This window comes from Copadichromis virginalis, linkage group LG22 (genome assembly GCF_057382275.1).
Source record: "Copadichromis virginalis isolate Kocher_CV1m ecotype Utaka linkage group LG22, C_Virginalis_male_GT1.1, whole genome shotgun sequence".
NCBI classification, from domain to species: domain Eukaryota; kingdom Metazoa; phylum Chordata; class Actinopteri; order Cichliformes; family Cichlidae; genus Copadichromis; species Copadichromis virginalis.
The window spans coordinates 2,580,872-2,596,351 of NC_140638.1; the positions used below are offsets into that span (position 1 = coordinate 2,580,872).

At 42.8% G+C, this 15,480-nt stretch overlaps 1 protein-coding gene across 3 annotated transcripts in view; it reads right to left on the minus strand.

Annotated features, from left to right (window-relative positions):
* col14a1b (collagen, type XIV, alpha 1b) overlaps positions 1–15,480 on the minus strand; it is a 170,480-nt gene that overhangs the window by 47,208 nt on the left and 107,792 nt on the right. For all 3 annotated transcript variants that reach the window (XM_085445109.1, XM_085445108.1, XM_085445107.1), the window contains exons 23-25: positions 9,043–9,159; positions 3,983–4,132; positions 944–1,018 (exon numbers count right to left, since the gene is read on the minus strand). In XM_085445109.1, coding sequence (XP_085301235.1) covers positions 944–1,018; positions 3,983–4,132; positions 9,043–9,159 — 342 coding nt within the window. The remainder of the gene's footprint in view (positions 1–943; positions 1,019–3,982; positions 4,133–9,042; positions 9,160–15,480) is intronic.

Below are 15,480 nucleotides of genomic sequence, written 5' to 3' on the forward strand. Positions count from 1 at the left end.
AGCACCTAACAGCTGAATTATTGTGAACTGAGAGGATGGTGAGTGAAGCGGGAGTCTCTGAACAGCTGTCTGTGGGGGCGCAGCTGAAACACCACCAGGTCCCCGAAAAGCCTCTTCGAGCCTCTGGCTTCACTTTCCAGACTCAGCCAGGCTTCGTCCAATCGTGGTACACAGTCCACACATAAAATACTACAGTACAGTCTATCCACCCACTGTCCTCCACTTATCAAGTGAATTGTACAAAACGTTAGTGCCTGGACTTCAGTCATGTTAATAAAGAAAAAGTCATCGTGCCAGACAGTGTGTCACATATCACAGCGGCCACAGGCCGGTTTAATCTTCACGGATAAATACAACAAAATAAAATAATACGACAAAAACTGTCTCTGTAAATATAATAGTAAACGTGGATGTACTGTGTAATTGTGTAACGTTATTAGCAGCGTCCTCCTGAAATGCACCAACAACATTGAGAGTAACGTCCTCCTCTCTGCCCCTTAATGCTCTCTGGTCGCTATGGTAACGCGTAAATATTTATTTCAAAATAAGACACAATAAAACCCAGGGAAACCAAGTTAACGATAAAAACTCTGAAAACCAGAAATTTCACACCCGAGCCTCAAATCTCGCAGCCCGGTACCGAACGACTCACGGACTGGTACCGGGGGCTGGGGGCCGCTGACATATCTGACTGCACACCTGTAAAATAATAAAAGGTCTCCTACTACAAATCAGAATATCAAAGCTGGTTATGCAAAACGTTTCATAAAAACAAACAAGTCAAACTAGAATACATAAATATTTATACATATTTACTGAAAACTGAGCAAAAGAAATAAATAAAAGAAGCTGTTTGGATGCAGCCTGATGTCACCAAAACACATCAACACAAAGAGATCGAAAGATGAGACGATCAATAACAGTATTAGAACTGCTCTCCTACCTTCCTTGGCAGCAGGGATTGTGGGTGGAGGCGTGGTGGTCGGGGGCTTGGTGGGTGGTGGGGTCGGGACAGGTACTGCAGAACAAACAAACACATGAGGATGTGACAGCCTGTAACTATAACAAAACAACCCTCGTGTGCCACATGACCCTGAGTGAAACACGCGGTGAAACTGCACAGAGCGCTCACGTATGGCCCAAACGTGTACAGTAACTACATTCAGCTCATGTATAATTTGCTGCACTGATCACAGTGTTAGCTGCGGTCCAACGCGCACTCCCACTGTCTCTGCCTTCGACTTCCTGCCTGTATTCTACGTGTGTCTTTGAGCGTCTTTGTGCGTTTTATGCACTCAGCGCTGTTTAGGCAGTAAATCAGCTACCTGAGGCTGAGAATTACTTGTGATGGCAGGTAGGGAGCATTCAGTAGTGGCTGCCTGCAGCGATGGGGATAGTCATTTGGAGGAAAGGCTCTGGCTTTCATTTGCATCAAAACAAAGCAATAAATCATTGTGGAGGCTCACTGCAGAGCTGCGGTACAGAGGGGAGCAGCTTCAAGCAAACAAATGTCTGCTTAGCTTCGAGGAGGGAACATTCTTTCTTGTATCTCTGGATATTTTCTTTGTCTCGTTTTCAATTCTGCGGGTTCTCGTCTCCGTGCCGCCTCTGAACTATGCTTTTCTCCCGGCTCGTCATTCTCACTTCACTTCAGTGCACTGCAGACAGTTGGCAAAGGAAACAGGCTGCTCACCTCTGAGTTTACTCACGGCGACCTCAGGAACAATAAAAGTGCTCAAAGTAAAAGTTGGTCTGTGGGTCTGAGCTGAAACTGCAAATGTGCACATAGATGAGAGCAGAGCAGGACCTCCAGTGATCATCACCTGCACTGTAAAACTCAGAGCAGCACTGAACACAGTGCAGAGGAAACAACCAGGAATGGAGGTTAGCCAAATAACTTCTCATCAGCAGGGCGTCGCCATTTTTATTTATCAGAAACTGAGTTTGCCTGCAGTTCCAAAAACTTTTATTTTATCCATTTTATTGTATTTTTTATACCCCCTGCTGATTGTACTAATCAAGTGCCGTTACTAAATCAATACTGTTATTGCTGCAATAACAATGGAAAACAGATAAAACAGCACGCACATATCTGCATCCATCTGGAACCCTGTGAGTCTCACAGCACGGCTGCTGGCAGCTGTGCTGACTGAAAACAAACCTGTATCCAGTTATTTGGTCGACTCGTTATTAAAGCTGCACCGTCGCGCAGCTTTGGCTGTGATCTCGAGCGCTTCTTCAACACACGGTGGATCTTATAAAGTGACACGTGAGACACGCTGACGTGTGTGCGCTCTCAAAGCAGTTGATTAAAACTTCTTCATCTCTGCAGTGAAGCTGGTGATTAAAGTGTTGAATACAGCTGAACGTAACTAAAGCGAGTAGTGAATTTACTGCACACGGGCCTCATTGAAAATAAAACAACAGCCCACCCACCCCGTCACCCTCCCGTCTCCAGACAGTGGGTCTTGATTAGTGTTTGGGGCTGCTGCTGCAGAACAAAAGGCTCATCCTGAAAAGGAAGAGGATTCAGCACTCGGCGCTCCGGCGAGGATAAAAGATGTTTTATGTTGAAAATGACGTGATCGTCCTCCCAGCCCGGACCGGGCTTCTTCTTAAACCGATGACAGCTGACAGCAGTTTGTGTATAATTGTGTGTGTGTTTCCCCGCCGTGTGCTTCTGCTATATTGTTATTATGACACATGTAAGGGCGCTTTTAAAACGGGCGTTTGGCAGATCGAATGGAGGAGGCAAAGTACTTCTGGATGTGTCGGCGGTGAGTGCACGAGTGGGTTTGTGCGAAACGCTGCACATCAAAAAGCAGTTTACAGGATTTCCCAGTTTTTCAGCTTCAAATTGGCTGCAGATCTGACAACCTTAGAGGCAGCCAAAGTTTTCAGTCCTCTGTTTGTGGTCGAAATAAACGAGCCCGAGAATGACTGAGCGACGGCATTACGGTCGTACACATTAGTTCTCTCATAGAACACACAAATAAGAAAAAGAACAGAGCGCCTGCTCTGAAACATTTGTCTCACACTAAATGGAAATACTACACACATGCATCCCTATCAGAAATAAAAGTGGCCAGTCTCCACACAAAGGTCATGTAGGGATCGTGAAATTTTAGGCTGATATTGACGATTACAATAAATATTTGCAGCACAGCTGTTGTCAGTGGATTTCTTTTGTTTCTCCAGAGACATGATGAACGACCAACATAACCAATCAGAACTCAATGAAACTACATGAATTCCCACGTGCTCTCTCTACACCAGCTGTTTGCTGTGTTTACATTAATGCAAACTATTCTTTGTCTGTATCTGCAACTGCTGAATAAATGTAGGGGACTGCTGCAGCCTGCCTTGTTGGAGCTGCCTGACTCAGTCCTGTGTTGGCGATCACTGCTTTGAGTCCCACAAAGCCAAGTTGGAAAAACCTTCTGCCCAAAATACACACGGCAGCAGCTGTCAGCAACCTGGAGACCACGTTTTACATTTTAAACTTTGGCATCACAAAACACGATTCGTTATATTCTGAAAAGTATCAACGTTTTAAGATTTAAAAATAAATCTTTAAGCTTATTTGAGGCATTGATTTCAAGAGTTTCTGGGGGTGTGGAGAAACCCTCAACAAATGCATTTACTGTGAAATATTTGCACTCTTAAAAGCCTTTTAGCTCCTCATTACACTGTTGTTGAATATTTAGCCGGGGATAAATGGACACGTTGGCATCAGATAAACGTTGGCCACTGGCGTCAGAAATTAAGATCTTGTGCAATGGCATGCAATATATAAGTGTGCCCAATTTGAAAGAGTGGAAGCAACCCAGCACACACAGAGACACACAAGTGTAAATGTAAACGAGGCTTCTGTGCAGTGATCTTAAAATAGCAGCAGCAGGAGAAATCCAGTCGTGGAACTGCAGTGCACCTCGACCTGCAACATGTGAATGACACGTGTGTTCAAAGCTCAGGTCCTTACGTGTCTTCTCAGCGGTGGTGACTGCAGGCCCTTCGGTCCCGTCCTGCAGCTGAGCGTAGATGCTGATCTTATACTGCATGTTGGGCTTCAGGTTGTTGAAACAGTGCCTGCTCGCTCCCCCGCTCAGTCTCGTCTCCTGCTTCTGGCTGCCTGCAACAAAAGTACAAAGAACATCTTTATCTTTCTCAAAAATGATTCTGTATTTGTCACATGCAGAAATAAAAGCAAGTGCATGCACATGCACCAAGAAAAACCTGTTATCCATGAAACACCAAGCATTTACTTCACTACAGGGAACTGGTGGAACATTTTAATGACTTAAAGAGGCATCGAGTGCAAAGATAATGGGACAAGCTCACCACGAAACTACACAGGTGGGAGTGTATGGGTGGAAAAATCTCAGTTTAAGTCAAGTCAAGTGAATCAAACCAATGTGAGCAGCAGCAGCAGGACGCAGCTGATTTATTTGGCTAAATTAAGTTCTCAACATGTCTTGTAGTCCTCCAGAGGCCTGGTAATGAACCAATCATTTGATTGAGTGTGTTGACCCAGGGTGAGATCTAAAACCTGCAGGACACCGGCCCTCGAGGCCTGGAGTTCGCCACCTCTGCACCGAAGGTCACTGAACCCATAAATGCTCCTTTTTCCTCAGGCATCATCAAATCGAGTTCAATCCCTCAGAATCCATGCCAGAAGTGCCGCTATGAGTAATACTGCATATAATCTGTGACATGATTTAATCACATTGGCTGGAAGCTCGAGCTGTGAGGGAGTCATCAGGCAGAGGAACCTATGAGACGCCTAAATGCACCGCAACATTCCTGTGTAGCTAAACTGGGATAAGACCATAATAAGGGTGAAGAATGGATCCTGTGCAGGAAAAGATCAAAGAGTTGTTTCTGTAAATTCTAGCTGAACATGGTAAATCCTTCTGTCCTGCAGGAGGATGTATGAAAACACACTTTACACTCTGTCTTTCTTTCTATACCCTATTCCCTACATTTACCTCCCTCCATTCCCTTTAAATTCCAGCCTGTTCAATAATAAAACAGGATAATCACACATTTCCCCCATTCTCAGCAGCAGGTGTAATTATTTACCAGCTGTTCTAACATAAGTCATTATTTAGCTTCATTGTGTGTTGAGAGAACCAACACATTGGATCTCCCCGAGGAGACACGGGGGAATTTGTGCCTTTTATGTGACGTTAATGACGCCAGTGTTATTGCTGGACGCCTAAAGGTGATGAATAACAGCTATTACTTTCCTATTTGGTGGATGACGGCTGTATTAAAAGTTAGTCTTAGCTTTGAGGTGCTGACTGAGTGGTGGATGTTTAAAATCGATTCAGGGCCAGACCATCTGTTGTTTGATGCTATTTGGACGTGTTCTCAGTGTCAGACAAAGAACTATTGTTTTTGTTGGTGGCTGCACAGAATCATAACTGAGGAAATGACTTTTATAAGCATACGGCTGCTTCACAGAGGTGACTTTGGTGCAGTGGCCTGTTTGGCAGCTGACGAACGAACACATTAAAGTTCATCAGTTCATAAATAAATTGCAGAGAGTTTCAGGAGAGTTTAACAGACACTGGAGGTAACGTGAAAGTGTATCTGCTGTCGCCATGTGGCTGTTTTTCTTCCTAGAACATCAAGTTAATATTGGTTTGGGGACCATTACTGACGGCCAATCAAAATGCTGTAATAAGGCCTTGCAGCCAATTTGTTCTGTAGTGGAGGAAGTGCAGAGCTAAAGAGGAATTCTAAATAAAGACATGTTTGTGAGGGATGTAAGGGACAAACGCAGGATTTTAGTGGACATATTATATCTGATTATAAGGACACGATCTACTTGGTTCCATTTAGAAAAGGATCATAGGTGAACCATGTATTAGAAAACCGTTCCTTTAAATATGCATTTGGAGAACTTCTACACTGTTAGCAAGAATGCCCACTCTCTGTGGGAATCTTGTAATCCTTGATCATGTTTTTAGATATTATTAGATTTTTATTTTTAGGGATCATCACAGCACCAAAGTCAGGGTAAGAAGCAAGAAGCAACAGAGAACCACAACTAGCTGCACAACTAGCTGCTACTTATAAGCTTTACATCTGACTTCCACCGAGAGGACATGTCTTCCTGTAAATCTGAATTTGTTTGTACGGTGCATGTATTAATGAAAGGTGGAATGATCCTTGTTTGTTTGTTCCAGTCTTAATCAACTGCAGTTATAAAAGTTCTGCACCAACCTAAACAAAGCACTTTACCTGGTAATGTAAACCTTACAGTAACACAGAGACAACCCCAACAGTCAAATGGACCCCTATAAGCAAGCACTTGGAAGAAACCTTTGGCAGAAGCAGGATGTGTGGACATGTCGGCCTATCCTGAATCAAACTTTGTAGAGCTGCACGACGCTTTTTACTGCCAAAGTGCAAATAACATAAAAAATTAAAGGTGCTTTTCCTTCTGTTGCGCGTCTAAAAGTATAATCTCACCGTAAAAACAAGGGCATTTATTATTATTACTCACACGTGCAGACACCTTTGTACTTTTGCTGCTTCCTTATTCACAAGGCCTCGCCACAGCAGGTACTGTCGCATGTTTGATGTTTGGCAGATTTATACTCTGGGTTCCCTTTCGAGACCCCCCCCGCCGAGGGGTTTGCGTCTCCTCCTGGGATCAAACCCGGGGGCTTTTGCTTGCTATACATACATAAACCACGTACTACTGAGCCACTACAGCCACCTAGCTTATATTATTATGTTTAACGATGCAGGCATAATTTAGCATGACACTAAAGTTAATTAGCTGACAGTCTAGTTAAACGAACGTCAGCGGTGGGCTATAAACAAAAACACGTTTCTGCAAGCAGAACGTATCTGTTGAATTTGCCAGAGTCTCGGCACACTTCAAGCTAACGCTGGGATGCACGGCTTGATTGCCGTTTACGCGCGCACTGACTTCTTCTTCTTCTTCACACTCCCACACATAATGAACTCTAAATAGAAGCAGTTCAGTTTTTATTGTTTTAAAAAAATATATTGTCACAATCAGAGGAAAGAAGTTGCAGGTGCAACCAAAACTTCAACAGAAAACTTCATAAGAAGAAAATAACTGTACTTTTTCCTTCCCCCTCCTTAAAGTTTACATCTGAGAATAGACACAACAGGGCATAATTACTGTCACTGCTGTAACAAGCACATCTCCTCGCTCGGCAGCCGTAATCGCGACCTTTTGTCTTTTTTGTTCGCTTTATTTTACCTCGTGCAGCAAATGTAAATGTCACCCGTGCTGTGATCCGTAAGACTTCCTTTTCTACAGAGCGGCACAGTGTCTGATTGTACAGCTAAACCTTTAAAGTGTCAGCACGTCTCCGATGGGATACAACAATATCTTTGTCATCTCCGGCTGCTTAGGGATTCAGAAAATTGGACCCTCTGCTTCAGCTACATACTGAAACTCCTACTGATGAAAGCATGTGAGTATGAATGAGGCTGCTCTCCTACTGCACTGGATATGCAGCGTAGGAGTTTGATGGGAAGAATTACAGTTACGCATGCAGTATTCTGTAAATGCTAAAGCGATGCACTGTCACGTTTAACTCCTCGCCTTAATCCAAAGCCAGCAGCATGATGGGAGAAGAGTTCAGATTCGCACGTTTGCACTGATATCGCATTTGCAAACATCTCCAAACATATAGCAGCAAAATGTTTGTGAATTCACACTGAAAATTTAGCGTATTGTGTATTTAAAATATGTGCAAGCAGGTTTTTCTTGATTCAGTGACTCCCACTGTAAAGCCAAGCGTTTGTGTTTGTGCCAAGCTTTGCAGGCACACAAAGATAATCGAATATTGATCTGGTACACAAGCTTATTGGCAAGATTTTTCCAGATTACTTGACATGTTTTGTTTTAACAGTGTTTATAGGAGCTTTATATAAATATGGAGGAGAACGGTGAGATCTTCATCCGAGTCATTTTCATGTCTAAACAGGACAGACTGAGGAATCACGTGCAGGGTGGGAGAAGGTAGCGAACCTTTGAATTTAGCTCCAACAGCAGCAACCATTTCTTCTCATGGCTCATAAAACTCGCACAACAATGAGGAGAACTCCTATATAAGGGTTCCGGGTCATCGGCACTTGTGGGACGGTTTGATTGAAAAAGCACACTCGAGGTCTGCTGCATCGTCTCAGCTGGGTTAATGTTGGGACCTTTTGTATTCTTTTTTAATCATTATGGTTTCGATTTATTTGTTTCAGGTCACGGGCTGATTCCCTGACATTCTCCTCTGAAATTTCTTGACACATTTTTGAAATTTATTGCTCTCCAAGTCATTGGAAGGCATCCGTGCCCCAAGGTGCCAAATGAGCCCCGATTCGGGACGCTCCCTCCACGGTGCTTCACAGTTTCAAAGAGCAGGCCTTCTTCCTCCAACAGAGCACAGAGTTCGTTTTTTCTTCTTCCAGGTGTGCGCCGTGAGACTGTGTGCTTATTAAGGACAAAGAAATCCAAACTGCTCTGTGTTGTATCCATACGTGTGACCTGGATGTTTGGGGTTCACATGTTCACACAGCTGTATCTTAAATATCTGCAAACAAAGCTGTAAATACTTCTCAATAATCTAACCTTAAAACATTAATAAAATACATGCACAATGTCTTTCCCTAATTCAGAACGAGAGATCAGAAATGTGTTTCCTTGGTGTGCCTACGAAGCTTGGCACAAACACTGGAACCGTCCAACGTGCTGACAGATCTTCCACCACCTACAAACGAGTCTTTTTTAGCAGCTTGAGATTGTGCACGTAGTCAAGCAGAGATACTGGGATGAAAGGAATCCCACTTGCAAATATAATAACTACAAACCTTCATGATGAGAACAGGTTCATAAGTTTAAAATGTTAATACTGAGAAATATTTACTTACATGATGCAACAAACGCCTCAGGCTGACCTTCATTTGCTTACGTACACAGTACAGATGGGAGTACGAGCAAAACATCACACAGAAGGAATAAAACCACCTTTAAAATCACGCTGCCATCACTGCACTCACCAACCGCCGACTCCAGGGCCACTCTGTAGGCGCTGGCATGTCGGTGAGGCTGCCACTGGGCACACAGCCCGTTCATCCTCACCTGATAGGTACTCAGGTTAGTCACGCCCAGGTACACTGCAGGGAAACAGAAAAGGTGTTTTTACTTGCAGAGCAGATATTTACGGGCCCAGACGTTATTTCCAAATTCCATTCTTGAATCTGTCACTCGGAGCACCGTGTTTGAGTTTTACAAAAAGAACTAAATGCTCAACGACTGCTTTGGTTCAGTGAATGAAGAGCTGCAGCTCAGGAATGTGGGGTTTCTGCAGTAAACATATTTCTCTACCAACTTTAAACATCTCTTATTAATACTGGAACAATGACATCACAGCACCGTGAGCCTCTTCATGGCATGCACCAAGAACATTTCACCAATCAGACAAGCAGCAGCCTCCTCACACCAGGAGCCCCCGACTAGCTGTGGAGGTTTCAGTACATATCTAACATTTGCTCTCGTTATTTAGAAACTTAATTATTTAGAAAGTTATTTAGATTTAAATTGAACCGAACATGATAAGATATTTCCAAAAACTAAAGCTAAAATCTGTCTCAGATCTCTTAGTCTTAGAACAGATGTGATGTGGGTCAGTGACAGCTGTATTATTGGACATTTTAATGTAATTTGATGTCTCTGCTATTCTCCTACAGTCAGCTGTGGCGGAGGCTACGAGTTTTGATGTCATGAGTCTGGACACGAACAAAAGCAGCATTGAGACATAAAACTAAACCTTTCTGGAAGCCTAAAAATGTGCATTATAAACTTGTAAGCATTCCTCTCTATACTGCCATAAGAGCAAAGCTATATATATGTTTAACAGCACTCAGCTCACATCTGAGGAACCACACGGCATCCTGTTTCCACACGGCAGATGCAAAAGTCTCTGGCCAGTTGGTTTCAAGGACACCAAAGTGCACTTTCTTGAAGTTATTTACAGACACACAGAAATGTAGCTGCACTGTCTTTGCTTCAGAAGTCTGGCTTATGCACACACGCACAAACAAACCCACACACACTCTGTTTATGCAAATGGTATGTATGCGCTTTTATGGTGCGATGTTTGAAAGCAGCTCTTGTTCCCAGCTGAAGAACATTAGCATGCGTGTCTCTGTGAGCTGGTAATGGCCTGTACAGCTCAGTATCATTCCCTCTGACAAAACAGAACATTTCCAGTTGAGCCAAATATCTAATCTGCATTATTGTGAACTTCATACAAATGCATAATGTATCCCTGCATAATATTCCTGCAAACCTCTCAGCAAGTGATTTAATGAGGAGACGCAAAGGGATTCTTAAGTCAGCATCTCTACATATATGTCGACACAGTAAAGGCAGCGGGAGGCAAAACACTCCAGCTGTTTGAATTTGCTACTACTGATAATCTGCCAATATTCGACAGGAATTACTGGTAAATTTCACACAGAGGAAAATGTTGAGAATCATCAGCAGTAACTTTGATTCAGTGGTCCCACTTCACCACGACAATCCAGCGCAGCGTTTCCGTTTCTGCTGATGCGGCACATTCAGACTCCATCTCGCCCACACTCGTTAACAAAAACCCATGATGCTTATTCATTTGGGCAGTTACTCACTCCCACCCCCAAAAGAGCAATGCACCATTTACAAGCAGACTGACCTCAGACTGTCGTGCTGGGCAGAGACGCTCACACTCCCTGCGAGTTAAAGGAGCTCAGATGGATGTAAAGCAGCTGCTTCTTTGTCTTGTAAAAACTACAATGAGGCTCTTCAGGAAACTTATATTCTGCACATACATGCTGCTCACAGATATGTTCAAGCAAACCGAGCACTGGAGACATATCCTAACAAAGGATGCAGGATCACCTGTAAAGAGTTAGATATAAAGAGCTACGTTAGCCTGCCCAACGTGCTCCCACTGCAATGGAAAAAGTATCTAATGCGCAACATTCATGAGACATGGAAACATTAACGATTAGGTCATCAGCTTTATTTTACTAATTAGTATCTTTTAAGATGCAAAATATGTCAGTTTCTCAGGCTCTGTTTCGCAGAGAGAGCCCGTCTCCAAACAGCTGCACTTTTCTAAATGCCACACAATCTGTATGTGCAGGAAGCTTCGGTCATAATGTTTCTGGTTGTTCCCTTAATATCGAGTCGCTCAGATTGTTACCAGTAGATTGATATTTGATGTAAATTCATTAAAGTAAGATTCGATTTCACTGTGAAAAGGCTTGAACAGCTGATTAGAGCACAAAAACAATTTGTGTGACAAGAATAACTATGAGATGGTGGACGGGTGGGTGGGTGGATGTGCCATGAGTTCCCCAGTTTCACCCATTGTGGCCAACTTCTACATGGAAACAGTGGAACCCCACTGAGTCATTGGTTCAGGTATGTGGGTGAAAATCAAATCTCAGGACGACCAAAATTCAGGGATCACATTAACTCAGGGGACCGACACATCAAATTCATCAGGGAGGATATGAAAAGTGGCAGGTTAGCCTTCTTAGACTGAGATTTCCATCAGTAGTGGGGGACATTTAAAAGCTGATGCGTACCGTAAACCTACATCCACTGGAGCACAAACTGGGCGCCATCAGGACGCTACAATACAGATCGAACACCATCCCCACAGACACAGTGGCCAGGGAAGCAGGAGAGCAAGACGTTGCTGAGTAAATGTGGTTATCCCAGCTGGACATTTGTCAAACCTGTGAAGGCACCTAAAGAAAGCTCCAGCCGATCCAGGAGGGAAGGACAACCTCAGTGATCCCTCATGTGTCCGGAGTATGGCCACTCTGTGGCTTTCAACACGCTTTGATTGTTTCATGCTTTACTTCTAAATCACTGCTTTACTTTTGAAATTCTTGAACTTAAAACTTAAATTTTGAGTATTTCACAACAAGTAACCTTTCGCTGCATCCTTGCAATAAGCATTAAAGGCCATATACAACATTTTTTCTGGGGTATTTCTTTCATAAACCTTTAGGTATACGAGTGTAAGCAGATAACCTGGAGTGTCATTCTTCTTTTTGCCACAACGACCATGATACTCGTCCTCTGCGTGACATTGACACATCAGCCCACTAAGCTCTGCTGGTCCATTGGCTTCATTAACATGCTGGTGAGCAATATGACAGATGCTCCATTCACCTCCTGGGATCCCACTGGCCTCATCATCTTGCTCTCTTTTCGACTCAACCCATCTCTCCATCTTTGTCAGAGTTCATCCCCTTCTTCTTTCCTCGTTTTCCTTCCAAACTTGTCCTTCAAGTCAACCAAGAAGTGCTTAATTGTCATGCAGGCAGCGGAAACTGTGGCTCCAATGCAAAGTGACACGCTCCATTTAAAGCTGCGTGTTCGGGCATTTAGCTGACACTTGTATCGAGAGCTCTCGCGCAGAGAGCAATGAGAGCGGATGAAAGGGTAGAGGTTCGGAGTCCTGCTCAAGGACACTTCAAAAGGACACAGTTTTCACTGGATGCTTTGGCTGTCATGGAGATCAAACCAGAGACCTTTCAAAAAGGGCTATTTCACCGATAGGCCAGTCTGCACTGAAGTGATTAATTATCATGCAGGAGAGGAAAATCCAGGCTCCTACTCTAATGATTGTACTTGAGAAGCAAGTGATTGATTGAACCAGGCCACACACTCACAGAGCCCCAGGAAGTGTCCACATCACAAGTGAGATAACTTAAATCCATACAGTTCATTCCAGCACTGGGATGTAATTAGGTGGAGTCGACATTAAAGGTGTCAGATGGATATCAAGATATTGAGCCTGCAGGAGTCTGACTGCTCTCTGATTAGATTAGATGATATTGTTTATTCACTTGTACTCAAAGAGGTAGAATGGGCCGAGAAAACCAATAACAAGGTGTATAAATGATCCTGGGTAGAAAATGCCAACAGAACAATTAAGAACAAGCAGAGCAAAGATGTACTGGTCTATTGGCAAATCATCACGGTGCAGGAAAGGTATACTTTGTAGTTTATAGTTGCTTTTATCTTTATTTTCTTAAATAGATTTTGAACTCATATTTGATTAAAATAAATATATATATACAAAATTGAGCAAAAGGTTGGACTTTCAAATGACTTTTTTCAAAAAGTGCCACAGGTAATATGAAAGTGGTTTGTTATTTGTGTCAAGTTCATTTACTTCAAAGCTAAAACAAACCAGTTACTCTTGTGTTTCTTTAGTAGTTGTTTAAGTTAAAAATAATAATGATCGTCTGACACATCCAGTCAGTGCCGATCATAGCTTTTGCAATATTTGGTTCTTTTCAATTCAGTAATATTTATACAGTCGCCTCAAGGGGCTATTTATTGTATGGTAGACCCTAGAATAATACATACAATCACATGACCCCCTGTGAGCAAGCACTTTGGCCACAGTGGGAAGGAAAAACTCCCTTTTAACCTCCGGCAGAACCAGGCTCAGGGAGGGGCGGGGCCACGTGCTGAGTTTTTCAGCTCAATTATAAAATTAAATAACCGGGTCATGAAATCCCCTTAAACATCAATACTGACAAATATGGCATTTACATGTGCATTTATTTATACAATAATTAGGTTCTCCTTATAATACCACCTGTTAAACTGGGACTAGTCACCACAGTGGTGGAATACACTCTACATCAGGTACGCCTTGCTACCATTAACCAGGGCGGGAAACATTTCTCAGGGATTTCGGTCCAAGCTGACATCATAGGATTGTTGCGGCACATCCATGATGAGGATCTTCCATTACACTACATCCCAAAAGTGCTCTGTTGAATTGAAATCTGGTGACTGTAGAGGCCATTTGAGTGCAGTGAAGATGGTAGACTGTGGTCATAGAGGTGCAGTGTTTAAACGATTCCCCACACCCTTAGACCACCATGAGGAACAACCTGCACAAGGCAGGCGGATCCATGCTTTCATGTTTGTGTCAGATTCTGATTGTACTATTTGAATGTTGCAATAGAAATGTGCGTGTGGCACGCAGTGTTGTTTGCTGCTGCCCACCTGCTTCAAGGTTCAATGTGTTGTGTATTTGGAGATGCTCTTCTGCATATGTTGCAACACTGGTTTAAGTTACTGTCGCCTTCATTTCAGCTCAAGCACTCACTCCTCTGACCTCTGAAAACCCCGGAGATGGTTACGGGAAGGACAGTTCCAGCCAATCAGCAGCCTCTGAAATACTCAGACCAACTCATGAGGCACCAACTAGCACGAAATGTTCAGAGTCACTTAAATGTCATTCCTTCCTCATTCTGACGCTCAGTTTGAACAGCAGGTCATCTCTCCATCACGTCATCCCTAACTGCACCATCAATGTGATTGGCTGCGTGGACGTTTGCATTAACAAGCAGCTGAGTGGCGTGTTAATGTTCATGGCTTTTATGGTCGCAATTACACTACCAGCTGCCAAAATGCACGTGCTGCAGTGCATGCACTTCTCAGCACATTCACAAGTCATTTAAAATGAAGATTGCAGATAAAATAATAATAATAAAGCAAGTCGCACATGAATATCCCTCCTTCTGCAGCTCCACAGAGAATATCACACTTTATAAAGGTAAAGCAGAATTAGGTAAGAGGAAGATGCAGTGCTCTTCCTCATTAAAGCATATAGGATATAACATTCAAACAGTTAACATGTTTTTGAAAGGACTGATGAAATCAGTGCATTACAACCAGTGTTGGTCAAGTTACTTGAAAAAAGTAATCAGTAACTAATTACTGATTAATTCCCCAAAAAAGTAATCCCGTTACTTTACTGATTACTTATTTCCAAAAGTAATTAATTACTTAGTTACTTAGTTACTTTTTAAAAACACGATTTACAACCTGAAGAGGTGATAAAGCGATAGATCTTTCAGCCCAATTCTACTTTTTCTGCATAATCATCATACAAAATGTAATCAAATGGAAAAGTCTCTTTTTAAAACTTGTTTTATCAGTTTTAATCTTTTAACTTTATGCATCAAGCAAACATTTAATTATCTGCAACATTCTCTGACTGGAAGAAATTAGTTTAACATTTAAACCTATTTTCTGCACATTCCAGCTCATAAAATAAAATATTTTTTGTGTTTACACTCACTCTTTCAAATAGATGCAAGTAAAACACAGCAGAAAATAAATAAAGTCAAAGACTCAGCGGTCCTGTTGCTCTATTTTCACCTGTAAAGCAGGACTGGGGGTAGGCGGAGGTTTACCCTGGTGCAGGTGTGCCGCGGTCAGTTGAACAATCCGCGAGTTTCTCTGTGAGTTTCCCATTACGTCGTTGCGCTTGCTTGGAAGTTTAGGGGTTTTTTTCGCTGTAAAAAGTTTTCTTCCCACGCACGATGGACACTAATGTTTTTGTCACTTTTTATGGAATCAAACTCAAAGTAAGGTCAGTACTTCCACGCTTTAAACGCTGCACGCTC